The 27,818-nt window shown below is 47.6% G+C and overlaps 2 protein-coding genes across 7 annotated transcripts; both read left to right on the forward strand.

Annotated features, from left to right (window-relative positions):
- The first annotated feature begins 238 nt into the window (after positions 1–238).
- BNIP2 (BCL2 interacting protein 2) lies at positions 239–19,064 on the forward strand. 5 transcript variants are annotated; one of them, XM_048481831.1, is made up of 11 exons: positions 239–360; positions 3,541–3,672; positions 4,111–4,175; positions 5,576–5,743; positions 8,005–8,181; positions 8,273–8,375; positions 9,934–10,065; positions 11,558–11,644; positions 12,575–12,673; positions 13,803–13,838; positions 17,431–19,064. In XM_048481831.1, exons 2-11 carry the CDS (start codon positions 3,587–3,589, stop codon positions 17,477–17,479), a joined length of 1,002 nt encoding a protein of 333 aa, XP_048337788.1. In that variant the 5' UTR covers positions 239–360; positions 3,541–3,586; the 3' UTR covers positions 17,480–19,064. The 5 variants fall into 5 exon arrangements, with proteins under 5 accessions (XP_048337788.1, XP_048337790.1, XP_048337793.1 ...); XM_048481832.1 differs by having other exon boundaries at positions 299–356; XM_048481833.1 differs by lacking the exon at positions 13,803–13,838.
- Positions 19,065–20,896: 1,832 nt separating this feature from the next.
- Positions 20,897–27,395, forward strand: GTF2A2 (general transcription factor IIA subunit 2). Of its 2 annotated transcripts, none has more exons than XM_048481837.1 (5): positions 20,897–21,045; positions 22,696–22,838; positions 24,576–24,680; positions 25,777–25,903; positions 27,079–27,395. In XM_048481837.1, the coding sequence occupies exons 2-5, from the start codon at positions 22,767–22,769 to the stop codon at positions 27,102–27,104; spliced, it is 330 nt and encodes a 109-aa protein (XP_048337794.1). In that variant the 5' UTR covers positions 20,897–21,045; positions 22,696–22,766; the 3' UTR covers positions 27,105–27,395. The 2 variants fall into 2 exon arrangements, with proteins under 2 accessions (XP_048337794.1, XP_048337795.1); XM_048481838.1 differs by lacking the exon at positions 20,897–21,045 and adding an exon at positions 21,144–21,325.
- The last annotated feature ends 423 nt before the right edge of the window (positions 27,396–27,818 follow it).

Consider the following 27,818-nt stretch of genomic DNA (forward strand, 5'->3'; position numbering starts at 1 on the left):
GTAGGAAAAGGGGATAGCAATTTGAATAAATAATAATAATGAATAACAATAATGAATAACAATAATAATTACAAGCCACCCACACAAACTAGCAACGCAGAGCCTGCTCCCCCGCGCATGCGCACTCCTTAAGCGACGCTCTCTTTCCCACTGCGCAAGCGCGAATAGCGGTTTTCGCTCTCCGCGCCCGCCCTTCCTTCCCAAAGGGGGTCGCTTTGAGCGTCGCGTTGTGACGTCACGCCTTCCTGTTTCGCGACGTTCATTTCCGGGGCATTGCCAAGAGGGGGGCTGTTGAGGCCGGTTGAGAGCCAGGGTGGGGGGGAAAGGGGCAGCGGAAGCCCCCCTTCAACCCGGGGGTAGGTGAGTATTATGGGCTGGGGGGCATGAAGGTGGGCTTCAGGAGGGGAATGGGGGGGGGTCTCCTGGGGAGGGGTCTCTCCATGCCTAGGAAGTGGGATGGTTCTTGCCTCTCTCTCTCAGGGTGGGGGAGGGATCATTTGTGCTCCCAACATTGTTTTAGTAGGATATCCTTTATTGTATCTTGTTATCTTTATTGCAGTTCGTTGCCTTGGCCAATTGCATTTTTTATTATCTTTTATCATTTATCTTCTGTTATGTTATATATAACATTATATATATATATATATATACACACACACATATGCATATATATATATACACACACATATATGCACACATACATATACACACACACATATATATATGCATATATATATACACATACATACACACAGATATATATACATATATTTAAAAAAGAACATAAGAACAAGCCAGCTGGATCAGACCAGAGTCCATCTAGTCCAGCACTCTGCTACTCGCAGGGGCCCACCAGGTGCCTTTGGGAGCTCACAGGCAGGAGGTGAAAGCAATGGCCTTAAGAACATAAGAACAAGCCTGCTGGATCAGACCAGAGTCCATCTAGTCCAGCACTCAGCTACTCGCAGTGGCCCACCAGGTGCCTTTGGGAGCTCACATGCAGGAGGTGAAAGCAAGGGCCTTAAGAACATAAGAAAGAGCCTGCTGGATGAGACCAGAGTCCATCTAGTCCAGCACTCTGCTACTCGCAGTGGCCCACCAGGTGCCTTTGGGAGCTCACATGCAGGAGGTGAAAGCAAGGGCCTTCTGCAGCTGTTGCTCCCAATCACCTGGTCTGTTAAGGCATATATATCACATATATATATCACATAAAGCCCTGGCCCTTGTAGAAGCCAGCTGACCGTGAGCTCCCAAAGGCACCTGGCGGGCCACTGCGAGTAGTAGCAGAGTGCTGGACTAGATGGACTCTGGTCTGATCCAGCTGGACTGTTCTTATGTTCTTATAGCCCACTGTTCTCATCAGTGGGTTCCTGAAAGCAGCATTGGCTCTTGAAAACTCACAGCCTGAAGAATCCTGTTGGCCTCTAAGGTGCTCCTGGCCTTGGATCCAGCTCTTTGATTGCAGACCAATACAGCTGCTACTCTGAAACTGTCTCATAAGACACAGTGTGTGACAGGCTTCCCTCTGTGATACACCTCTGAAGATGCCAGCCACAGATGCAGGCGAAACGTGAGGAACAAGATCCACCAGACCATGGCCACGCAGCCCAGAAAACCCACCGGAACCTGTCTTATAAGAGTATGCAACAAAGAGAGCTTTGACTCTCGAAAGCTTCTGCCTCAGATCTTGTTGTGCTTGAAAGTTCAACTGGACATAAATCTGAACTCACCCCTGTGTTCAGTCATTTTCTAGTGGGGTGTGCATGAGAATTTCCTAGTGGACTGTTCTCATTTTTATTTTGGTTTGTTTGGGCAACGGGGTGCAGTTTGAGTTTCCTGTCTGGGGCATCCAGGTGTATTTTCTGTGCTATTGAGTGTAGTAGCATGCTTCAGGGCGGATTGTGCAGATAAGCTTCTTGGTAGATGGTTTCCTATGTTAATAGTGGGGGTGGGACTTAATTTGGCACCAAAAAAGGCAAATATATTTTCTATTGGCTTTCCCATTTGCAGTGTGTTGATCAACAGTGGAAGAAGGGGGTTTGAAAAGTTGATCCTTGGGATCTTTCTAGATCACACTAAAAAAAGCACTAGAAACATCGAGGGGCTTGCTCATTTTCAGATTGGAGTATCCGAGAAAGGGGCTATTCAGTGGCCAAGAAGGCATTGCTGATAGGTGTTTTGCAATGTCAGATGTTGTACGGAAAATGACGTATGAGTTGTGAACACCAGGCAGCTTCTGCTTTTGAGCTGAAAAGGGAAGTCTGTCGTTAAACTTATGAGCTAGATTTATTCTGTTTTGTCCAGTGCTTTCTCTGTGAAGCTCAGGTTGGCTTACGTGCTTCTTACACTCCTTAGTTTCATTCATACAACAACCTATAAGGAGGGCGACCAAGATGGTCAAAGGTCTGGAGTCCATGCCCTACAACGAGAGACTTAGAGAGCTGGGTACGTTTAGTTTGGTGAAGAGAAGGTGAAGAGGTGACATGATAGCCAAGTTTAGATATTTGAAGGGATGCCATGTTGGCGAGGGAGCAAGCTTGTTTTCTGCAGCTCTGCTCCAGAGACTGGGACATGGACTAATGAGTTCAAGAAGGTGAAGGAAAAGAGATTCCACCTAAACATCAGGAAGAACCTCCTGACGGTCAGGGCTGTTCGACATTGGAATGCACTACCTCGGAGTGTGGTGGAGTCTCCTTTACAGATTTTTAAAGAGAGGCTGGATGGCCACCTGTCAGGAGTACTTTGATTGCATTGCAGGGGGTTGGACTTGATGGCCCTTGTGGTCTCTTCCAAATCTATGATTCTAAGCCAATGATGGCGAACCTTTTTGAGACCGAGTGCCCAAATTGCAACCCAAACCCCACTTATTTATTGCAAAGTGCCAACGCAGCAATTTAACCTGAATGCTGAGGTTTCCGTTTAGAAAAAACCAGTTGGCTCCCTCTTCTTCCGCCCCACCCACTCGAGCAGGGGCCAGTCTGCTCTAGCTTGCAGCAAGTCCCATGCGCACCGCTCTGTGCCTCTCTAGCATCTCTGCCTCCTCTGCGCCCCCCGCCCCTCAGGCAGCAGCCACCCGGAGCACAGGCACCAGGCCCGCCAGCCAAGTCCTCCCTGCCCACTGTGGTGCGCGCATATCGTGCTCAGAGGCCCAGGCCAGCCTAAATGTGTGTGTGTGGGGGGGGGGGTGATGATTTTCCGCCCCCTACATGAGGAACTCTGTGTGCACGTGCCCACAGAGAGGGCTCCGAGTGCCACCTCTGGCACCCGTGCCATAGGTTTGCCATCACTGTTCTAAGCTATGCTAGCAGTAAATGAATGGCCTGAAGTTGTCCAGGGAGTTCCGTGGCAATCTGGGACTGGAACCCGGATTGTCATTTGTGGTCAAAAATCCTCTCATCTTGCTGCTACAGCCCAAGCGATGTTGACCCATTTCAGCCCTTCTTTCGCAAGACAGTTCTTGTGTTTCTGCATCTTAGTGCTGGTTTCTTTGGAAAGTGACCTGAGTCACGGGGAATGAGAACCAGTGTCAATATTTCACAGTTCTTGGCGAACGTCTTGATCAGGGGAAGGAGGCGCTCTGGATCCCATGGAGTCTTCGTCCTCCATTGAGGCAAAGCTGAGGATGGAGGGAGTGGAGCTGAAAGAGGAATGGCAAGATGAAGACTTCCCACGGTAAGAAGAAGAGTTGGATTTATACCCCCCCTTTCTCTCCTGTAAGGAGACTCAAAGGGGCTGACAATCTCCTTTCCCTCCCCCCACTCCCACAAACACCCTGTGAGGTGGGTGGGGCTGAGAGAGCTCCAAAGAACTGTGCCTAGCCCAAGGTCACCCAGCTGGCGTGTGCTGAAGTGCACAGGCTAATCTGGTTCCTCAGATAAGCCTCCACAGCTCAAGTGGCAGAGCGGGGAATCAAACCCGGTTCTCCAGATTAGAGTGCACCTGCTCTTAACCATTACGCCACTGCTGCTCTCCTGGGTTCAGAGCCGGATGTGGCACACGGATCAGTGCCTTCTCAAAGAAGCTGGCTACAAAAAGCGTTGGGGGTCTTGTGTCAAAGATTATGCACTCTGTTCTTTGTGTGTGTTCTGAAGTATCTTCCTTCTGACCTAGACCTTTGCCGGAAGATGACCATGTTGAAGAACTGCCAGATGCCACAGGAAGAGGAGACCCTTCTGGCAAGTTCTTGCCGTCTAAAACTTTTTAAGCTACAAGAAGCAGGAATTAACGCTTTACTGCCCTTAAACGTTAAGTCGTTTCTAGGTAGTTTTTAGAAGGTGGTAATAGAAGGCTAAGCCCCCGGGCCAGATATCATCACCCCCGAGGTCCTTACATCGCATGTCGATTGGTGGGCCCCTCTCCTAGCCACTGTGTTCACACAAATTAACAACTCTGGTATAATTCCCAAAATCCTGGTTATCGGCGATAGTGGTACCCATCTACAAAAAGGGAGCTACCTCTGACCCCTCCAAGTTCCGCCCCATCAGTCTCCTATCTGTTATTGGGAAGATCTATGCGACGCTCCTTTTACGGAAACTCCAGAAATGGGCTCAACAAATACAAACCATCGGGTCCGAACAAATTGGCTTTACCAGGGGGAAGAATTAGGACTAATAAAAGGAAACACTTCTTCACGCAACGTGTGATTGGTGTTTGGAATATGCTGCCACAGGAGGTGGTGATGGCCACTCACCTGGATAGCTTTAAAAGGGGCTTGGACATATTTATGGAGGAGAAGTCGATTTACGGCTACCAATCTTGATCCTCTTTGATCTGAGATTGCAAAGGCCTTAACAGACCAGGTGCTCGGGAGCAACAGCCGCAGAAGGCCCTTGCTTTCACCTCCTGCATGTGAGCTCCCAAAGGCACCTTGTGGGCCACTGCGAGTAGCAGAGAGCTGGACTGGATGGACTCTGGTCTGATCCAGCTGGCTTGTTCTTATGTTCTTACCAGAGGGAAATCCCCGCTCGATCATGCGATAGTTCTAGCCCACCTAGCAGCCAAATATGCAAGCAGGCCACATTGCAAGAAGGCAAAGCGGCAGTATTGAAAGCTCTGAATATTCTGCCCAGCGCCTTTGACTTTTTCCACACACGCTCCAACCCCCAGTGGGTGGATCCATCCAGTACCAGACAACTCGTTTTCAGTGGATTAGGAAAACGGAAAATAAACTTTTCAGTGGTATCTGTTTAAACAAGACATTTATTACGCAAGTGTGAATATTTCTGGAGCAAACTCCTATTTATCTGTCTTTTACAGTGAGGAGTGTTGTTTAAAATTTTTGTTTTATTTAGGGAATTCAATATGCTTCCTCCCCAGAGCACTGACAGGTAAAAACAAAAAGTTAACATGACAGTGTATGCTTGCAGAGGAACACCAGCCGTTCTTCCAAGAGCTGACTTGGCAACACTTGAGTTTGTTGCATTCAAAGTGTCATGAAAATAAACATTTCACTCAGACTTCCGCTTAGCTTTCAGGCAAGGCAACTATCTCAACTTGTGCCCACCTGGCTTTTAAGCGCTACTCTGTTCTGGGCCTTGGATATAATTGTCCTTTCTCTGCTTTCCTCACCTGTTAGAAGTCAATGGCCACAAAGGGAAAAAGAAGCTGCTGGCCCCGAACATAAGCCTGGCTCTGGATCGCAGCGAAGAGTCGGTTTTGTCAGACGAGTTGGATGAAAGCGGGGAGATTGACCTGGATGACCTAGACACCCCCTCTGAGAACAGCAACGAGTACGAGTGGGAAGGTAAGACTAACTTGTCTCTTGAACGAGCGTTGAGCTCGTGTCTGGGCTGTGGGCTGGTGGAGTGGAAAGCCTGCTTGGAACTCTCTGTTGCCTGCTGCGGCATAACCTTTTTGCAAGGCTGATGAAACTAGGAACAAAGAAGAAGAAGAAGAGTTTGCTTTTATATCCCCCACTTCTCTCAAAGTGGCATAGGAGGTTAAGAGCTCGTGTATCTAATCGGATTCCCCCTCTAGGTTGCCCTTGTGTTGCGTGCCATCATTGGCACGCCTGATATACTATCTAATCAGCACTGTCCCCTCCCGGCCTTGGGATCAGGTGCCATATATTATTGCTGCTGCTGCGTTTTATGGTTATAGATTTGTAAATTGTTTTAAATTACCTTCAGTTTTATGTGTAAAATGTTGTTTTTAGCCTGCTGTGTTTAATGTTATTATGTATTGTTGTTGCAGGCCTGCTGTACGCCGCCCAGACCCCTTCAGGGATGGGCGGTTTAAAATCAAATAAATAAATAAATAAATCTGGAGGAACCGGGTTTGATTCCCTGCTCTGCCGCCTGAGCTGTGGAGGCTTATCTGGGGAATTCAGATTAGCCTGTACACTCCCACACACACCAGCTGGGTAACCTTGGGCTAGTCACAGTTCTTCTGAGCTCTCTCAGCCCCACCTACCTCACAGGGTGTTTGTTGTGAGGGGGGAAGGGCAAGGAGATTGTGAGCCCCTTTGAGTCTCCTGCAGGAGAGAAAGGGGGGATATAAATCCAAACTCTTCTTCTTCTTCCCTTCCCCCCTCTCCACAACAAACACCCTGTGAGGTGGGTGTGGCTGAGAAAGCTCCAAAGAACTTTGACTGGCCCAGGGTCACCCAGCTAGCATGTGTTGGAATGCACAAGCTAATCTGGTGCCCCAGATAAGCCTCCACAGCTCAAGCAGCAGAGTGGGGAATCAAAACCTGTTCTCCAGATTAGAGTGCACCTGCTCTTAACCACTACACCACGCTGGGAGGGAGACGAGCTATGGAAAGTCTTAGTAACCGGCACTTTTGGGCATGCAGATAACTTCTCTTTTGTGTCCGTGGTAGTGATGATTGTGGAGGTGTGTTGCTCAGTTGTGCTTTTGCTGATGTGCTAGAAAATTGGAGCAAATTCAGTACAGGTCCAGGGGTTGGATCCTAGGGAATGTCACTCCCCAGTTGAAGGAGTCTGTCCCTGAGTCTCGATTCTGTTTGCTCAAGAGAAGGAACTTCCATTAAAATGCTTGCGGATTCAAGCCTCGTGTGCGTTGTCGTTGCGATGCTCTGAGCAAGCGGGGGCCGGCAGTTGTGGGTCGCTGGAATAAGGCTTTTTGTCTCTTCTCTTCTATGCGGCAGTGAGCGTTTTCCCGGAGGGATAGTTTCCATTAACAGCTCTGTCTTGGGACCCAGCTACTAACATGCAGTAGTTTTCTCACACCTGTGTGGATAAGGTTTGTGCTACTGACATTTCTTTAACCAAGTCCTGATGATGAGGACGGCGAATGCCGGAGATTTTGCTTAGTTATGATTGAGACCTCTATTTGCATGCCTGCCCCAAATCAGTGGGTAAAAATGGTTTGTTGCTAAATCAGTAATGAATGGTGCCAAATGTCACTTGGAGGTAGGTTTACACAGAGCTACGTCCACTGATCTAAGGCTTTTCAGCGTTACTCCTATTTTAAGGATTGCAACGAAGGCCGTACTGCAGAATTTCAATACCCGCGTTTTTAAATTGTGACAATTACATTGCCTGAATCAAGAAGCCCTTGGAGCAGAATTGAAAACACCTTTGGGGCGGAACTACGCTCGCTTAAAAAAAAAAATTGATTTTCAGCTAATCAGAGGAGCAGTTTATTTTAATCTCTAATACACAGGTGTCAAACTCGTGGCCCTCCAGATGTTATGGACTACAGTTCCCATCATCCCCTGCCAGCATGATGCTGGCAGGGGATGATGGGAACTGTAGACCATAACATCTGGAGGGGCGCGAGTTTGACACCTGTGCTCTAATACATTCAAGGTTTCGGAGCGAAATAAGATCTTTCACACGCCCGTGTGTTAAACCGTTCTGTTTGATCATTCGGTTAAGCAAAAAAACAAATTGTAGATGGGAATGTCTGCAGACTCGCTTCAGGGTCGCAGATCTTGAAAGCGTTTCAGCTCCTGCCAAAAGCGTGGTGACCAATCAGTTGCTTCTCACCCGTGACTGGCAGCATCGCCGCACCTTAAACTTCTTTTCGACCCCCGGACAGACGACCTTCCGAAACCCAAATCGACCGAAGTGATTCGGGAAGGCACGCTTCCGGAGTACTCGGCGTCCGAGGAGAAAGAGGAGGAGCGGCGGTGGCGCATGTTCCGGATCGGGGATCAGTCTCACCGGGTCGACATGAAAGCCATCGAGCCCTATAGGAAAGTTATCCGGCACGGAGGTGAGGAGCAACAGGAACGCTTGCTGTGTTGGGGAGGTACAAGAAGAAGCGTTCTAGCAACCTCTGATTTGTTTCCCCCCCCCCTTTCTAGGATATTATGGCGACGGACTGAATGCTATCGTTGTGTTCACTGTTTGTTTCATGCCGGAAAGCAGTCAGCCAAACTACAAATACTTAATGGATAATCTATTCAAGTAAGTTGTACTCGGTGATCGGGCCTTATGTGAACGTAATTGGTCCTTATAACCACATTGTTCCCCTTACCCGGATAACCCAAGCTAGCCTGATCTCATCAGATCTTGAAGCTGAGCAGGGTTGGCCCCCAGTGAGTATTTGAAGAAGAAGAGTTTGGATTTATAATAATAATAATAAGCCTTTATTTGGCATAACAATAATCATAACACAATAAAAAAACCTGAGATAAAAGGTACAACAAATACAAAGGTTTAAGATAGAATATAAATTATTGATTGTGCATCACCTCCAGTAAAAATCGTGCTACCAATTCACAAGTTTCATTGTCAGAATTGTCCAGAAGGAAAGGGAGTCTACCTGATTCTCCCATTTCACTAGGTATCCTAGAAAGAATATTGGAATATTTTGATCTGATATTAGCAAATTTAGGGCAGCAAAGCAGTTGATGTGCCAATGTTTCAATTTGTTGTTCACCACGAGAGCATACCCTTTCATTTCCAAGTTGTTAAATCTACCACGAATAAAAGCGGAGAGGGGAAAACATTGAAGGCGCAGCAAGGTGTGAGGGCTCTTCTCTGCATAGGATTAGTCAAAAAAATACAAATAGGGAGCCATCCTGTTTTGATATAGGGGTATTGAAAGATGTAAGGGTGAACAAGTTTTCATAGCAGCCCTAAATAAATGAATCCATTCGCTTTCCAACAATTTTTGTTTTAACAAGTTGTAGGATTCTGAACCAGATAGCGGGAAAAGCGAGTCGAGAGATAGTTTGGATTTATATCCCCCCTTTCCCGTAAGTAGACTCAAAGGGTCTCCTTTCCCTCCGCCCTCACAACAAACACCCTGTGAGGTGGGCGAGGCTGAGAGAGCTCCGAAGACTAGCCCAAGGTCACCCAGCTGGCATGTGTTGGAGTGCACAAGCTAATCGGGTTCCCCAGATAAGCCTCCACAGCTCAAGTGGCAGAGCAGGGAATCAAACCCGGTTCTCCAGAGTAGAGCGCACCTGCTCTTAACCACTACACCTCTCTGTCTGTCTAAAAACTGCTTGTATTATGATAAAAGCTGGTGGGAAGGTGGATCTTAAAGAGTGACCCCGCCCTTGCTCTTTCAGGAGCAGCAGTGGCGTAGTGGCTAAGAGCAGTGACTAAGAGCAGGTGCACTCTGATCTGGAGGAACCGGTTTTGATTTCCAGCTCTGCTGATTGAGTTGTGGAGGCTAATCTGGGGAATTCAGATTAGCCTGTGGACTCCCACACACATCAGCTGGGTGACCTTGGGCTAGTCACAGCTTTCCGGAGCTCTCTCAGTTCCACCTACCTCACAGCTCTACTGCTTGAGTTGTGGAGGCTCATCTGTGGAATTCAGATTAGCCTGTTCCACACACATCAGCTGGGTGACCTTGGGCTAGTCACAGCTTCTCAGAGCTCTCTCAGCCCCACCCACCTCACAGGGTGTTTGTTGTGAGGGGGGAAGGGCAAGGAGATTGTCAGCCCCTTTGAGTCTCCTATAGGAGAGAAAAGGGGGATATAAATCCAAACTCTTCTTCTTCTTCTTATAGATTTGTGATTGGAACGCTAGAATTGCTAGTGGCTGAGAACTACATGATCATTTACCTCAACGGCGCCACGACACGGAGGAAGATGCCCAGCCTGGGCTGGCTCAGGAAGTGCTACCAACAGATCGACAGGAGGTAAGAAGGCTTCCGAAAGACGCCTCTCTGATCAGGGCTGCCTGCCACTGCCGCGTGGCAGAAAGCCGGCTGGATCGTCCTGGATGTGTCACCTGGGTTCTGAAGAGAGCAAAAGCATCTAGAAATAGCAAGCGAACTGAAGGGGAAAGAAACTAGGCCGTTGGTCTGTGGTCCCACAACCGTGATGCAAGATCTTTTGTGGAAAGCAGGTTTAATTTGGGGTGTTGTTGGTTTTCCGGGTTGTATGGCAGTGTTCCAGTAGCATTTTCTCCTGACGTTGCGCCTGCACTCGTGACTGGCATCTTCAGAGGAACTGATGGTAGTAAAGCAAGTGGAGTGTATATACCTGTGGGATGTCCAGAGTGAGAGAAAGAACCATTTGCATTGGTTAAAATTGTTGAGGGTGCTTAAAAACACTAGAACACAGGTGTCAAATGCGCGGCCCTCCAGATGTTATGGACTACAGTTCCCATCATCCCCTGCCAGCATGATGCTGGCAGGGGATGATGGGAACTGTAGTCCATAACATTTGGAGGGCCTCGAGTTTGACACCTGTGCACTAGAATCGAGATAATGGTTAGCTAACACCACCCAGACACAGGATGTCCCTCTGCAGGAAGCAATTAAATGAATTAAAATGCCAGGCAACTGCTATGCAGATGCCCTCACTAATTGATAATGCAACTTCATTGTTACTTATAAAGGCTAAAATGGGTGGGTTCCACTCAACACATGCAAATCACACTTGCTAATTGCACCCTTGACACTTTTAACCAATGCAAACGGTACTTTCTCCCACCCTGGACATTCCACAGGTATATATATATACTCCACTTGCTTTACTGCCATCAGATCCTGTGGAAATGCCAGCCACAGATGCAGGCAAAACGTCGGGAGAAAATGCTACCGAAACACGGCCATACAACCCGGAAAACCCACAACACCCTAGTAATTCTGGCCGTGAAAGCCTTTGACAATACACAGGCTTAATTTTTTTTCTCCAAAAAAAGATGGGCGTTGTGGTCTGACAAGTATATTCAGCGTCACGCTGTGTCCCTTTCTGGGATACCTTCTAACGCGCCCACCCCCCATTTCCAGTTTTGCCAAACTCCCTTCTGTGTGAGCCTCTCAGCGGGAACCATCTGCTTTGTCCTGGCAACTAGGTTGAGGATGCAGATACGCACGCCCGTCTCCCAGGCTGGCTTCCCCTCCCAGGAAACCTGCCCAGAGCCCGACCCTCCGCAGGTAGGGGGACGTTTCCCCTTCGTTGTATCTTCCAGTCGTCTAGGCACGAGCTCTGATCTTGCTGTCGCTAGTCCAGCTCTAGTTAAGAGTCGCTCCCCTGAGACTCATAGCTCGATAGGAGTTCTTTTTTAGCAACGAGTAGAACGGTAGCAAGCAGCGGTGAAACTTTTAGCTCCTGCTGTACTAAAGCTTAGCGTTTTGCGTTTGCCTTATTTCCAGTGCTGATTGTCTTCCTGTTTAACTTCAGGCTGAAGAAAAACCTGAAATCCTTAATCATCGTTCATCCGTCCTGGTTTATTAGGACTCTTCTGGCAATCACGAAACCTTTTATTAGGTAATACTCAATATTTCGCATTAGGAGGGTTTCGTAAGGGCGCGGGCGATGCTTTAAGATATGACTGTTGTTTTAATTATGTGTATGTTTTTAGCTGATGTCTTATCTGTACACCGCCCTGAGCCCTTCGGGGATAGGGCGGTATACTAAATTTAAATAATAATAATAATAATAATAATAATAATAATAATAATAATAATAATAATAATAATAATAATAATAATAATAATGAATTGATGAGAAGCAACTGGAAAAACTTACACGATACGAAGATTTAAGGATTGAACTACAAAGACTCTGGCACAAACCAGCAAAGGTGGTCCCAGTGGCGATCGGCACACTGGGTGCAGTGCCGAAAGACCTTGGACGGCACTTAAAAACAATCGGCGCTGACAAAATCACCATATGTCAGCTGCAAAAGGCCACCCTACTCGGCTCTGCACGCATTATTCGTCGATACGTCACACAGTCCTAGATGCTTGGGAAGTGTCCGACATGGGATGTAATACAAAATCCAGCATATGGATCTTGTTTGCTGTGTATAACTGTTTTTGTATCAATAAAATAATAATAATCTATATATATATATACACGCACACACGCATATATATACGCATACACACATATATATATACACACACACATATATACATATATAGATATACATATATAGATATATATACATATACACATATGTATACACACGCACACACATATATACACACACACATATACACTCACACATATATACATACACACACACACATATATACACACACATACACACACACATATACATACACACACACACACATATATGCACACACACACATATACACACACACACACACACACACACACAAATAAATATATAACGTTCCGGTATGTTTGCTTTTAGCGGTACCCACATTTTCCCATCTCTTCCTCCAGCTCAAAGTTCAGCCAAAAAATCAGATATGTCTTCACTCTGGAAGAACTGGCGCAGCTGGTCCCCGTGGAATCCGTGGGCATCCCGGACTGCATAAAACAGTAGGTTTTGTGTCTCTCTCTTAGCCATGTAAATATTCGGCACTGAAGCTTCTGAGAAGGCTGGCTGTTTTTGCATCTGCAGTCGTCGGCCTCTCTCTTGGAAGGAGTCTCTCAGCTTACTGGTAAAATGGACTGCAGTGGCGATAGGGGCGACCCCTCCCTCCCCCCCGGACACAGAATGGCTTCTGCTGACTCTGTGGTTGCCATCCTCCAGGGGGACCAAATCAAGTAAAGATTTGCCCATTTATGGCTAACAGGCAGAAGGGACTGAATAAATGCACAATTTAGAAGAAGAGGAGTTTGGATTTGTATGCCACCTTTCTCTCCTGTAAGGAGACTCAAGTGGGCTTGCAAGCTCCTTTCCCTTCCTCTCCCCACAACAGACACCCTGTGAGGCAGGTGGGGCTGAGAGAGTTCAGAGAAATCTGTGACTAGCCCAAGGTCACCCAGCAGGAATGTAGGAGTGCAAAAACACATCTGGTTCGCCAGATAAACCTCTGCCACTCAGGTGGAGGAGTGGGGAATCAAACCGGGAGTCCTGGGCTGTTTTCCAGGATCGCTGGATGGTTGCCACCCATTCCTGGAGATTGCCTGGATCGAGGGAGTGCGCCCCCACCAAGAAAACAGCTTACTCTCCTGTGTATAAACAACCTGGAAGGGGCTCTTCCCTGTGCTGGAACGGGCAGCGTTATTGTAGGCCCGTGGTGGCAAACCTTTGGCGCTCCAGATGTTATGGACTACAATTCCCATCAGCCCCTGCCAGCACGGCCAATTGGCTATGCTGGCAAAGGCTGATGGGAATTGTAGTCCACAACATCTGGAGTGCCAAAGGTTCGCCACCACTGTTGTAGGCGAGCTCCGCAAATAAGTTGCAGAGTCCGCCTACGACAACGCTGTGCATTCCATTAAGTTTCCATCAAGATACAGTTTTCATTGAGCTGAAACGAAATCCTGTTTGTCCTGTGTCGGTATTTAAAAGAACGGTATTTAAAAGAACGGTATTTAAAAGAAGGAAAAGGTCCCTGCTAGACTCCGTCACCTTCGAAACTGCTTGTCAGGTTTTCTGGTGTACAATCTTGTACTGTATTATTATTTTTTAACTAAAAATCAAAAATTTCCCCCCACCAAGGTATGAAGAAGAAAAATTTAAAAAGAAAGCCAAAAGGTATATGCACATCTCGATCAGGGCTACATCTCTCCTGAGCCAACTTTGCACTGTGCCGAGGCTGACTGGAATGCAAACAGCATGTGTGAATGGACACACGCCCGCTTGCAGCGCCTGCCCCTGCAGCCAGCCGTAGCTCATGCTGTTCTGTGTTAGTTGCATCGGGTGAAATTGGGCGCTGCTCCGAACGTTAACTGCAACCAGAAGCTCACAGCATTAATCTTTGGGCTGGCAGAACCGGAAGTACTTCCTCCTGGAATGTAAACTCAGCGGCAGCAACAGCTCCAAAATATTCCCTGAACTCTAAATTTCTTGGCGTTGCTGACCTTTAAAAATCACCCCGACTCCCACCCCCAGCCTGCGTTGGCTTTTTAGCTTCCTGTGCTTGCCTTCTTTTGCAGTGCTGTTGTCTTTCTCTCCCCCGTTGCATGCTGGGTGTTTCTGGGGCTCACCAGTGCGTCTCTGCTCGAGTGTCTTGCAAATTCTTCAGTTCCATCGAGGGCTGCCCCTTTTGGCTGGTCAACCGTCGCTGTTGCCACTAATAACTTCACTTGATCCAGAGTGTGCCCAAGGGGACATAACGTTTCCCGATGCCTTATTCTGAAAATCTCCGCCTTAGGTGAGAAGCAGGGTGCTATCCAACAAGGCGAAGCAAGTATTGGGGTGCTGTGTCGCTTCGGTTGTATGGTTGCATTCTAGCAGCATTTCCTCACGCTGACTGCGGCTGGCTTTCAGAGTCCTTCATCAGATCCTCTGAAGATGCCAGCCACAGATGCAGGAACGCCAGGAGAGAATGCTGCTAGAACACGGCCGTGCAGCCCGGAAACCAGACAGCACCCCAGTGATTCCGGCCGTGAAAGCCTTCGACAATACATCGAAGCAAGTGTCTTTGCCACACAAGGAAACTTGGGCTGCTAAAATCTTGGGGAAATTAAACACATGCACTAAGTAGTTTTTTTTTACTGAAAGGGAAATCTGCAGCATTCAAAAGGAAAGAAGAAGAATTTGGATTTATACCCCACCTTTCTCTCCTGTAAGGAGACTCAAGGTGGCTTAAAAGCTCCTTTCCCTTCCTCTCCCCACAACAGACACCTTGTGAGGCAGGTGGGCCGGAGAGAGTTCCGAGAGAACTGTGACGAGCCCAAGGTCACCCAGCAGGAATGTAGGAGTGCGGAAACACATCCGGTTCACCAGATAAGCCTCCGCCACTCAGGTGGAAGAGTGGGGAATCAAACCCAGTTCTCCAGATTAGAATCTACCTGCTCTTAACCACTACACCACACTGGCTCCCAGCATTAGTGTTCTCCCAGCCTGAAATAGTAAAGCAAGCAAGCAAGCCTTTATTGGCATAGACAACAGTACAACAATAATACAAAACAGATTAAAAAGCATATACAATACAGGTCGAAGGAAATCTACTGGCATCTAGTAACTAGGAGAAAGTCTGCCACTATCATACAGAGAGAAGGATCAGGGTTGTCCAACAAGTAGTGTAATCTAATTAAATTGGGGAGATCGGGTAAATGTAAAGGAGTAAGATTCACATACTTGGATCTGATTTCCTTGAATCTGAGACAGTGTAGTAATTGGTGGGCCAGAGATTCAACTGAGCCATCGTTGCATGGGCACAATCTTTTAGCCTTTTCTTGCTTATTAAATCTGCCATGTAACAAGGCAGAAGGCATAACATTAAACCTGGCGAGCATTATGGCTCTCCTTTGAGCAGGGTTTATTAAGCAATACAGGTAGTGTGCCAAGTGGCCCCGTTCAAATGGGAGAAAAAAATACAGGGGGGAGCACGTTTTCTTGGCCTGAAATAGTAAAAAGAAGAGGGGAGGTAACATCTGGAATGCTTTTCGAAAGTGACTTGTGCCAGACAGGGGAGAAAGAGCGTTCTGTTTTTCGTGAAACGAATTAAGGGGCTGAATTCAAAAACTCACTCCAGTCCCTTGCTGATCAGCTGTGTCAGACTTTCCATCTGGTCATCTAAACAGCGGTGGAGGAAAGGGTTACGGGCGTAAGCAGAAGCTGAAAAGCAGGCAGGCTCAGAGGAAGGAGTGCTCTGTTTTGGACCACTCAAGGGTATCAGGCCGAGATGCCCAGGAGCCCTTGGTAGGGCTGTTTTTCTGCCCTGGTTCTAAGTGCCTGGCCATGAAAAACAAGGAACATAAGAACAAGCCAGCTGGATCAGTGACCAGAGTCCATCTAGTCCAGCACTCTGCTACTCGCAGTGGCCCACCAGGTGCCTTTGGGAGCTCACGTGCAGGATGTGAAAGCAAGGGCCTGCTGCTGCTGCTGCTCCCGAGCACCTGGTCTGCTAAGGCCTTTGCAATCTCAGATCAAAGAGGATCAAGATTGGTAGCCATAAATCGACTTCTCCTCCATCAATCTGTCCAAGCCCCTTTTAAAGCTATCCAGGTTAGCGGTCATCACCACCTCCTGTGGCAGCATATTCCAAACACCAATCACACGTTGCGTGAAGAAGTGTTTCCTTTTATTAGTCCTAATTCTTCCCCCCAGCATTTTCAATGGATGCCCCCTGGTTCTAGTATTGTGAGAAAGAGAGAAAAATTTCTCCCTGTCAACATTTTCTGCCCCATGCATAAAAGGAAGTTCTTAACCCGGACTTACTGCTAGCTCAGCCCCCCGCAGTTCAGTTGTGAATTTTCAGAAGGAAGGCCGACAGGTTTTGAAAGGTTTATATCCGCCGTTTCAGTCTCCCGCGCGCTTTGCAAACATAGTTTTAAAAAGGCACAAACTACCATTCAATAAAAAAGAATTTGCAGCCAGATCACAGCTCTTTGATCATGAGAGTGATCCTAAGCATGTCAAAATCCTAGTCAGGTATATTCTGTGGGGTTTATTCCCAGGGAAACGTCCCCGTAGGATTACGCCACCGACATCAGAGGTACATCAGAAATTAAATTAAAAATTGAGCGTGGGGGCAGGAGATAGCCAAGTAACGGGTGAAGAGTTTCATGACGTGCTCAGGGGAGTTCTCAGCTGTCTTTCTGTCCATGCTCATCAGCCACACTGTGGGAATCTCACTCTGAGTGACTTAACGCTTAAAACGGGGGCTGGGGGAACTCCACCACGCCACGGCAGAGGGAGCCTTCATTTCTTTGTAACCGTCACTCTAATAATCACCACTATCTTTAAGAGTGCAATGTCAACGTTAAGGTCTAAATAAATTGACATAGAACACGCTGGTTGTGTCAAATCTTATATTATATTGATCTACCCTGAATAATTAAACAACTTAATACTTCTGTTTAGCGCATTCTTTCCCTTTATTTCTGGTTCAACTAAGAAATAAGGAAATGTAAATACAAATAGAAGTGTTAAGTTGTTTAATTCTATGTAAGATCAATATATAAGATTGGACACAGCCAGAGTGCAGCGTGTGTGTTTTTGAGTTTATTTGGGCTACCGTCACTCTATTAACATCACCAGTTCTCATTCACAATTCTCCCCGGGGAATCCCGCTGCTCTTGTGTGTGCCGTTTCATTGAATTGCTGAGTAAAATTTATTATTATTATTTTGGTAAGAACTCTGTTGACCTGCCATTTTTCTTTTCTATCTAATAAGCAGAATTGACCAAGAGCTTAATGGAAAACAGGAACAGAAGACGGAACAGTGAAAGTTTCTCTCTCTCTCTTTTTTTTTTTTTGGCCTTTGGAGTCAAACCGAGACTGAGAAACGTGCCGACGGAATGACGTCTTGCCTTAACCTGTTGCGGCGGAAGGCTTGGCTCCAGCCTCGCACCCGGCGGAGTCTGTCCCGCCGCGTCTGTTTGCCCGTCCAGACTTATAGCTGCCTTTATTGTAACTACCTTATGCCGCAGCGTCAAGGAGCACCATAGAAGCCGCCTCTGTTTTATCTAAAGGATGCTTTTTTTCCCAGTCCATATTTATATGCATAAATGTTAAAAGAAAGCAAAGAGAATAATATATATTTTTATGACTTCTTAAAAACTATATATATATACGGCCTGCCTGCAGGGTTTTCGCAAAGCGAGCGAAGGCCGTCGGCGACTGTTGTTATTCATTTGGTAATACACGTGCACGGCAACGTTGTATAAATGGTCATCGGCCTCTCCGTCCACAGAACATCCCCCCCCCCCCAAAAAAAAACACTCTGCTAGTCAGAGATAACCAGCTGTGTGACATGAAGGCGAGGCTTCAATTTTGGATGTAACCAGCAATAGTTTTTTCCTCCTTCAGCGACTCCTCTTGGCCCCAAGTACCCAGCCTGACCTCCAACCTATTGCCTAGAAGGCTTTAAGTTTTGCACCTGATTCGCCGTGCTTGTGAACAGGGCAGTAGCTCGGGCCTCCGGGCTCATTTGAACCACGGATGTCTGATGCACACGCGGCCTTTCTCACCCAAAGGTCTGTGTTGGCACAGCCGAGCCACGTGGTTCATGGGACGTGCCAACTGTCCAGGCTGAAGACGAAGGGCGGAACTGTGCATTAATCTAGCACTGGGCTGCTGCCAAAACTGCCCCCCTCCCGTGGTATGTCCCCTCTCTCTCCCTGAAGCATAGCACATTTTGCTCTTCCTGTTGTGATGCGTTTCCCTGCCCTCCAATGAGATGGGATGGAGAAATTCACCAGGGAGACACAGGCCTGGTGGAGAGTTCCAGTTTAGCAGGGATAGAACATGACGCGGGGTGCTATTTTTCAGCGGCAGCTCCGTTTCCGTCCCCTCCTTTTTATGCAAGGGTGCACCGCTTTTCTGCCGTTCGGTAGACACACCGTGCCTTGTGCTTTTTGATCCAGCACCTTCCACGAGCACTAAATTCACTTTATAGAGTTTAAAGGAGTCTTTAAAAAAAAAAATCCTGCACGTCCACAAACTTTTTCACTTGTTTGTGCTAGTGTGGCCGCAATCCTTGTTCATGCACACCCACAAACTTTTCACTTGTTTGTGCTAGTGTGGCCGCAATCCTTGTGCATCTCGAGTGAATGTCAGTCGCAGGTTTAGCCCACGCACCAATCGCCACACGTTGACGTTCTGAGTTATCTACTGAGAAACACTTTGCTAACCTTTAGCAGAAGACTTTTCAAGGAATGTTTCGTTTGCCTTTTTGGAGGAAAAAAAAAGTCTTGTCACTTGTAAGCTACTGTCGACATGTCGCCCGTCTCCGAACAGTGTTTTATGTGGGAAACGCTAGCTGTGTTGGTTCATAAAATATAGTCAATAAATAAGTGTTTTTACAGAAAACAAGCTGGCTTCCGTTGATTGGCTCATTAGAGTTGTTCTGAAGTTGCATTGGAAAAGAGGAACAGGTGCCGGGGGGGGGCGGGGGGGGGCTTTTCTTGAGACCTGAACTCTTGTCTGCTGCTGCTTACCGATGGTCAAGTCCAGATGCCCAGGTCACCCTATAAACAAAGACTGCCTAGTAAATGGCACGATGTGACATCACCCCCCCGTGTGTCATTCATGAACTCACGCTTTACCTTTTTTCTCGGCCTGCGCCCAAACCATCCTCAGAACCTCATGAGGCACCTCATTATTTTTAAAATATTTTTATTGATTTTCAGAATATATTGAACAGAATTAGGGAAAAAAATACTAAAAACCAGATAGGGACTAAACAGAGAAGACATCTACCCAAAACTGTTAGTTAAATGTTAACATAACCATAAGCATTTTTATTGTCATTGTGCACGCACAACAAAATATACAGCAGCATTCCTCGATGCACACAATTCCAGACTCATACCCCATCCTCACTTTCCCCTTCCTCCACCCATCCCTACACAGCCCCAAACACATCAACACGAAGCCGCGGAGTTCAGCATCGCCACAGCTCTAGAGTAGAAGCTGTCTCTAAGCCTCTTTGTCCTAGTTTTGATAGACCTGTATCGTCTGCCAGATGGTGACAGTTCAAAAAGAGAGTGTGCTGGATGAGACGGGTCTCTCAGAATATTTTGGGCTTTCTTTAGGCTTCGGGAATTATAGGGTTCTTCCAAGGAGGGGAGAGGGCAGCCGATAATCCTCTGTGCAGTAGTGATCACCCTTTGGAGTGCCTTCCTATCTGCCACTGTGCAACTGGAGAACCATACACAGATGCAGTAGGTTAACACACTCTCTACAGCACAGCGGTAAAAGGACACCAGGAGTTTTCCATTCAGTTGTTGTTTCCTTAAAAGTCTCAGATAGTACAGTCTTTGCTGGGCCTTCTTAACCATAAAGGATCCCAGTAAAACATTCTAATATTAGAGAAACCATCATGGAATCTTTGCTTCGCTGTCATTTATCCGCCAACTCCAACACATCTTTACCAGCTAGTCATTATCGATTTATTAACCCTCAAGTTACTTTAATTTTTACATGATCAATTCCGCTGCACAGAAAAAACAAAGTTCCCATTTCTCATCAGAGTAGCGTTTTGCCTGTCTCTTTACAAGATGGGCTAATTTAGCCATAACAGTAGATTGATTGTATCTTCCCAATCATCTATGATGTAAGATCTTAATCAGATTTCCAATAGGCTGCAATTGCTGCTCTTGTTGCAGTTAATTCAGGATAATTCATTCTGAGAACCTCATTAATAATGACCTTTTAATTACTTAAGTTTGAATTATTTCTGCCCGTACCCAATTATTATTTACATTTTAATTAGCTAAATTTGAATTATTCCTGCCCATTCCCAATTATTATTAATGACCTTTTAATTTCTAAAGTCTGAATTATTCCTGCCCATTCCCAATTATTATTAATGACCTTTTAATTACTTAAGTCTATTCCTGCCCGTTCCTAATTATTCCCAATTATTATTAATGACCTTTTAATTACTTTATTTATTTATTTATTTATTTATTTTTATTTATTTATTAAACTTTTATACCGCCCCATCCTCTAGGGGCTACTTAAGTCTGAATTATTCGTGCCCATTCCCATTAATCCCAATTATTGTTAATGACCTTTTAATTATTTAAGTCTGAATTATTCCTGCCCATTTCCCTATTATTAATGACCTTTTAATGACTCAGGCGGCCACGCAGGCGCACTACGCGGTCGAGTTCAGACTGCGCATGCGCACTACGGGCTCCACCAGGGATACGCCGCGCGAATGGGTCGTCTCTATGGCCGCGCGCAGGCGGCCGCCTTCCCCACTTCCTTCCCCTCCCCGCGGGGAACTTCCGCTTCCGGGTTGTGTCGCTGGTGGAAGGCACCGGGGAAGCCGAAGGAGCCTCCGGTGGGTCCTTCGTGGGCTGGGGGTCTTCGGGAGCGGGGAGAGGCCTCGTCGCCCTTCCCCTCAGAGGGCGCCTCCTTAAAGGGAGCGGCGCGGGGGCGTGGCTTGGGTAAGGGGCGTGGCTTGGGTCAGGTGACCTCCCAACATGTCAATGCTGGCGATGCGGGGAAGGCATTTCAGGGGGGTTGGACTTGATGGCCCTTGGGGGTCTCTCAGCATGTCCACGGCCCAGGCCCTTCCTCCCGCCTTCTCTCGTTGGTACCCTTACCAACAGCCCTGCAAGGTAGGCCTGGGTCATGTTGTATTCGCGGGGTGACCAGCCTGGCTTGCTCAGGGCTACAAACGACTGCTATAAAGAGGCGTCCTAATTTGTCAGTCTGTAGCGACATAATGCCAAAGCCAAAAGCCCCATAAATGCAGGACAACGTTGGTTGACCGAAATGGTCAAAGGTCTGGAGTCCATCATGCCTACGAGGAGAGACTTGGGGAGCTGGGGGTGTTTAGTTTGGCGAAGAGAAGGATAAGAGGTGACATCATAGCCATGTTGAGATATTTGAAGGGATGTCATGTTGGTGAGGGAGCAAGCTTGTTTCCTGCTGCTCCAGAGACTAAAACTAGGAGTCATGGGTTCAAGTTGCAGGAAAAGAGATTCCACCTAAACATCAGGAACAACTTCATGACTGTCAGGGCTGTTTGACAGTGGAATGCACTCCCTTGGAGTGTGGTGGAGTCTCCTCCTTTTTTAAAAGGGAGGCTAGATCAGTGATGGCAGCAAACCTTTTCAAGACTGAGTGCCCAAACTGCAACCCCAAATCCACTTATCTATCGCCAAGTGCCAACATGGCAATTTAACCTGAATGCTGAGGTTTTAGTTGGCTCCGAGGCGGGCGTTACTCGGGAGTAAGCTTGGTGGTAGTCGGTAGCTTTATTTTGAAGCAACCGTACAACTGTTCCAATGGGTGAATCACGACCCTAGAAGAGGTTTGCTCAGAAGCAAGCCCCATTGCCAGCAACCAAGCTTACTCCCAGGTAAAGGATCACACTTTAGTTCTTCCCATGAAAACCAGTGGGGCTTAACAGCGCTTAACAGGGTTACCTACTCTGCTTCCCAAAAACTAGGTGTTAGGTTTAATGCTAATAGAGCCCAGTGGTCCAGGCCAGCCTGGATGTGGGCGGGGGGGGACTGCGCATGCCCACAGAGAGGGCTCTGAGTGCCACCTCTGGCACCCGTGCCATAGGTTCGCCACCACTGGGCTAGATAAACATATGTCAGGAGTGCTTTGATTGTGTGTTCCTGTATTGCAGGGGGTTGGACCTGATGGCCCTTGGGGGGTCTCTTCTAACTCTGATTCTGTGATTCTTTGACTGCCTCTGACCATGACATCTCTTCAGTCACCATGCTTGATACTCACTGGTAGACCTCTCCTCTATGGAGCTGTGTAACCCCCTTTTACAGTTGTCTGAGCCGGTGTTCATCACCGCATCCTGTGGCAGCAAATCTCACATTTTTATCACTCATTGTGTTTCTACTGTTTATCCCCTTCAAATTCTGGTACACTTATCTGAAGAAATGAGCCGTAACTCACAAAAACTCATAGCGAAATAGACCACGTTAGTGTACACACTGTGATGATGGGTTTGTTTGTTTTTAAGCTTTCGGTGGACGTGTAACACGAACATCTTTGTGGATGAGCAGTAACGATTCCAATTCATTCCCATAAGCCATGGCCTACCAGCTGTACAGAAACACCACGCTGGGGAACAGTCTTCAGGAAAGCCTGGACGAGCTCATACAGGTAGGACGAAGCTCCGCATTTGAGCTGGGGAGCGGTCAGGTAACAGTTGCATTATTCTGATGGAAACCTGACTCAGGAATTTTGCAATGGCTACCCAGGAAAGGGAAAAGATCCTTAAACGTAAGGGAGTATTGCTTTTACTGCTTCTATACCAGGGGTAGGGAACCTGTGGCTCTCCAGATGTTCAGGGACCATACTCTCCATCAGCTCTTCTACCAGCATGGCCAATTGGCCATGCTGACAGAGGCTGATGGGAATTGTAGTTCCTGAACATCTGGAGAGCCGCAGGTTCCCTACCCCTGTTCTATACTATATTATTCCCCATCAGCAGTGGCGTAGTGGTTAAGAGCAGGTGCATTCTAATCTGGAGGAACCGGGTTTGATTCCCCGGCCTGCCACCTGAGCTGTGGAGGCTTATCTGGGGAATTCAGACTAGCCTGTGCACTCCCACACATGCCAGCTGGGTGACCTTGGGCTAGTCACAGCTTCTCGGAGCTCTTTCACCCCTCATCCACCTCACAGGGTGTTTGTTGTGAGGGGGGAAGGGCAAGGAGATTGTCAGCCCCTTTGAGTCTCCTACAGGAGAGAAAGGGGGGATATAAATCCAAACTCTTCTTCTTCATCATCATTATGTACACATGTGAAAGTCAGTGAAGGCAGATAGGAAGAAAGTTGATTCATAAGAAGAAGGAGGAGGAGGAGACTCAAAGGGGCTTACAATCTTTTTTACCCCCTTCCACCCACAACAAACACCCTGTGAGGTGGGTGGGGCTGAGAGAGCTCCAAAAAACTGTGTCTAGCCCAAGGTCACCCAGCTGGCATGTGTTGGAGTGCACAAGCTAATCTGATTTACCAGATAAGTCTCCACATCTCAAGTGGAAGAGGGGGGAATCCAACCTTGTTCCCCAAATTAGAGCGCACCTTCTGTTAACCGTTACACCATGTTGGCTCTTTCCAAAAATCACTGGAAAAGATAATGCTGCTAGGAACAGTGAAAGGCAGCAGGCAAAGACGCAGAGCCAACATGAGGTGGATTGGCCTGGTCAAGGAAGCGACAGTCCTACGTTTTCAAGACTAGATAGGGCGTTTTGGAGGTCATTCATTTGCACAACACATCCTGTTGAGACATCATGTCATGACGTCTTGCTCTGGTATAAGGAGTTTTTCTCTAGGACAGAACCTGATTTATTAGCATTAGAAGGAAGCCTCCTTGGGCTGAAGGTAAGCACCTCCTCAGCTGGGAGGAGTCATAGGGTGCACCCTAGTGTGTGCATTGATGAGAGTTGTGAAGACATTGCATTTCTTGGCTCTGCTGTAGCTGCAGTTAGCACACGTACATAGCATGCAAACGTAGCGTGTCTTGTTTGATTCTCCGCTCTGCCGCCTGAGCTGTGGAGGCTTATCTGGGGAATTCAGATTAGCCTGTGCACTCCCACACACGCCAGCTGGGTGACCTTGGGCTAGTCACAGCTTCTTGGAGCTCTCTCAGCCCCACCTACCTCACAGGGTGTTTGTTGTGAGGGGGGAAGGGCAAGGAGATTGTCAGCCCCTTTGAGTCTCCTACAGGAGAGAAAGGGGGGATATAAATCCAAACTCTTCTTCTTCTTCTTCTTCTTGTATTGCTGAAGGCTTTCACGGCCGGAATCACTGGGGTGCTGTGCGGTTTCCGGGCTGTATGGTGTGCCTCGTTTTAAAACGTGATCCGTCTTTGACGTTAACCCTTTCTTCTCTCTTCAGTCTCAGCAGATCACCCCCCAGCTTGCCCTTCAAGTGCTTCTTCAGTTTGACAAGGCGATCAATTCTGCGTTGGCACAGCGGGTCAGAAACAGAGTCAATTTCAGGGTAAGACAGCAGGATGCGGGGTCGTGAGCGGCTTCCTGTTGTAGAATAAATGTTAGCAGTAGAAACACAGATGGTCTTATAGGGATGTCTGAGAGCCAGCGTGGTGCAGCGGTTGAGAGCAGGTGGATTCTTATCTGGAGAACCGGGTTTGATTCCCCACTCCTCCACCTGAGTGGCGGGGGCTTATCTGGTGAACCAGATGTGTTAGTCACAGTTCTCCCAGAACTCTCTCAGCCCCACCTACGCCACGAGGTGTCTGTTGTGGGGAGATTAAGAGAGAGGAGCTTGCAAGCTACCTTGTTCTCCTTACAGGAGAGAAAGGGGAGCTATAAATCGAAACTCTTCTTTTCCTGTTTACTGACTGATTTCCCTGAATCACCACAGGGGGCACTACGAGTACACTCTTGTCAGCCTCACTTGCAATATATTTTAGCCTTGAAGTGCGGAAAGGCTGTCTGAGAGAGATGTGTTTGGTTATTCTCCTTGTGTACTCTTTCTTGAGTCTCTGCAAGAAAGTTAGTTTCAAGGGCAGGAGCACCTAAGACATAGGTGTCAAACTCGCGGCCCTCCAGATGTTAGGGACTACAGTTCCCAGCATCCCCTGCCAGCATGACTACAAGGGATGATGGGAACTGTAGTTCATAACATCTGGAGGGCCGCAAGTTTGACACCTGTGGAAGAGATCAACAAGAGCGTCAGGAGAAAAGCGGGCCATAAAGAATGTAAATAAATAAACATGGCAAACGTTCGCTCAGCAGTGGCGTAGGAGGTTAAGAGCTCGTGTATCTAATCTGGAGGAACCAGGTTTGATTCCCAGCTCTGCCGCCTGAGCTGTGGAGGCTTATCTGGGGAATTCAGATTAGCCTGTGCACTCCCACACACGCCAGCTGGGTGACCTTGGGCTAGTCACAGCTTCTCGGAGCTCTCTCAGCCCCACCTACCTCACAGGGTGTTTGTTGTGAGGGGGGAAGGGTAGGGAGATTGTCAGCCCCTTTGAGTCTCCTGCAGGAGAGAAAGGGGGGATATAAATCCAAACTCTTCTTCTTCCTCTTCTTCATGTTTTTTTCTTCTGCTCTCCCCCTCTCCAAAAACGAAGGGCTCCCTGAACACGTACAGATTCTGCGACAACGTCTGGACGTTCGTGCTGAACGACGTTGAGTTCAGAGAAGTCACTGAACTTGTGAAAGTGGATAAAGTGAAGATTGTAGCCTGTGATGGGAAAAGTAAGTCCTGAGCCAGGAATAGGCTGCAGTGCCTTAAAGGTGGCTCAGATGGATTGTGATGTCAGCTGTCATGAATTACAACCCACTGCATGAAATCTATGGTGTGTGTCCTTGGTTAGCAGGGGTGGTGTGTATCTGGCTTTTCTGAATGGGCAAAAAAAACCCCTTAAGGTGGGCGAAAGAGTCTGGTGCCAACTACACGGTGCAGAGCTATCAAGAACAAGTGACACAGAATTTTAGAGTCTCTAAGTTTCATGGCAGCAGAGAGTGAGCAGCAAACATCGTGATTTAAAATACATGGCTTCTCCAGGCAAACTTCCAAGGGACAGCTCTGCCGTAACTTGTGGTGCCTCTACGGTCCCAAATATGGTCTCACAATACTAGAACCAAGGGGCATCCATTGAAAATGCTGGGGGGAAGAATTAGGACTAATAAAAGGAAACACTTCTTCACGCAACACGTGATTGGTGTTTGGAATATGCTCCCACAGGAGGTGGTGATGGCCACTAACCTGGATAGCTTTAAAAAGGGCTTGGACAGATTTATGGAGAAGTCGATCTCTGGCTACCAATCTTGATCTTCCTTGATCTCAGATTGCAAATGCCTTAGCAGTCCAGGTTCTCAGGAGCAGCAGCAGCAGAAGGCCATTGCTTTCACCTCCTGCCTGTGAGCTCCCAAAGGCACCTGGTAGGCCACTGCGAGTAGCAGAGAGCTGGATTAGATGGACTCTGGTCTGATCCAGCAGGCCCGTTCTTACATTCTTATAAGGGGCTTGGACAGATTTATGGAGGAGAAGTCGATCTATGGCTACCAATCTTGATCCTCCTTGATCTGAGATTGCAAAGGCCTTAGCAGACCAGGTGCTCAGGAGCAGCAGCAGCAGAAGGCCCTTGCTTTCACATCCTGCACGTGAGCTCCCAAGGGCATCTGGTGGGCCACTGCAAGTAGCAGCAGAGTGCTGGACTAGATGGACTCTGGTCTGATCCAGCAGGCTCTTAGGTTCTTAAATGGCCACCCTGCTTCTCTTCATTTACCGAGGGTGCCTGGATCCGGGCCACCCAACATTGATTTACAAGCATAGGCAGGACTGTTGCGTGAACAAGTTTTAACCTGTGGTTTTTCTTCGTTCTCCTCGTTTGCCCACCTGTCCTAACTTCTGCTCTTCTTGTTTCCAGATACTGGTTCCAACGCGGCCGAGTGACGGGGAAAACAGCCTTCCGTTCCAGCATTGTCTTGTTGGGCCGCGCTTCTTGGAAACGCACACGCCCCAGGGACTGTAACAGTGACACTTTTAATGACGGCAGACATGAGTAATCCGTGCGGGAGCGCCTCGTCGAACTGTGGCAGCAAGATCCCCGTAGCGTGTCTTCTTTGAGTTCACTCCTAGGGCACAATGACGACAAATCTTTGCTTTTTTTTAACAAAAGGAAAAGGATGACATTTGCTTTTCAGTTCATCAAGGTAACTTCTCCAATAAACCTTTTATTTAAAAGCTGTTAGGTAAGAGTGCTAATTGGAGCTGGACTCTGAGCCGGAGGTCTACTCCGGGGGCCAAGCAATCTGCAGTCTGAGTCCAAACTTAAATACAGTCACTGTCCTAATCTGGGAAGAGTACCCTAGGGGTCATCGAGCCCAACCCCCTGTTGAAGGCAGGAAATCAGAAGCTAGCCCATCCTCCACAAATGGCCATCTAGTCTCTGCTTCCAGACCTTCAGGGAGGGAGGCTGTGGTGACAAACCACTCGAGCCATTTCCTCTGTTCAGGTGCCCTCCAAACTTCAGAGTTTCGACTCCTGAAATCCTGAACGGCAAGCCGAAACTGAAAAGCCAGCCCCAATAGTAGAAAACGCGGTTCTCCTCGGAAGCTTTTTAACCATCTCTCAGTGAGAAGACGCAGCTGCAGATGTGCTTCCCTA

Source organism: Sphaerodactylus townsendi, linkage group LG17 (assembly GCF_021028975.2).
Source record: "Sphaerodactylus townsendi isolate TG3544 linkage group LG17, MPM_Stown_v2.3, whole genome shotgun sequence".
NCBI classification, from domain to species: Eukaryota; Metazoa; Chordata; class Lepidosauria; order Squamata; family Sphaerodactylidae; genus Sphaerodactylus; species Sphaerodactylus townsendi.

Excerpts from the sequence above, each read along its gene's own strand:
- GTF2A2 (XM_048481837.1), top strand. The coding sequence starts at position 22,767 with ATGGCCTACCAGCTGTACAGAAACACCACGCTGGGGAACAGTCTTCAG. Across the intron at positions 22,839-24,575 it reads GCCTGGACGAGCTCATACAG|TCTCAGCAGATCACCCCCCA; the intron begins GTAGGACGAAGC and ends TTCTCTCTTCAG. Across the intron at positions 24,681-25,776 it reads GAAACAGAGTCAATTTCAGG|GGCTCCCTGAACACGTACAG; the intron begins GTAAGACAGCAG and ends CCAAAAACGAAG.
- BNIP2 (XM_048481831.1), top strand. The coding sequence starts at position 3,587 with ATGGAGTCTTCGTCCTCCATTGAGGCAAAGCTGAGGATGGAGGGAGTG. Across the intron at positions 8,182-8,272 it reads GAAAGTTATCCGGCACGGAG|GATATTATGGCGACGGACTG; the intron begins GTGAGGAGCAAC and ends CCCCCTTTCTAG. Across the intron at positions 13,839-17,430 it reads TTTAAAAAGAAAGCCAAAAG|AATTGACCAAGAGCTTAATG; the intron begins GTATATGCACAT and ends TCTAATAAGCAG.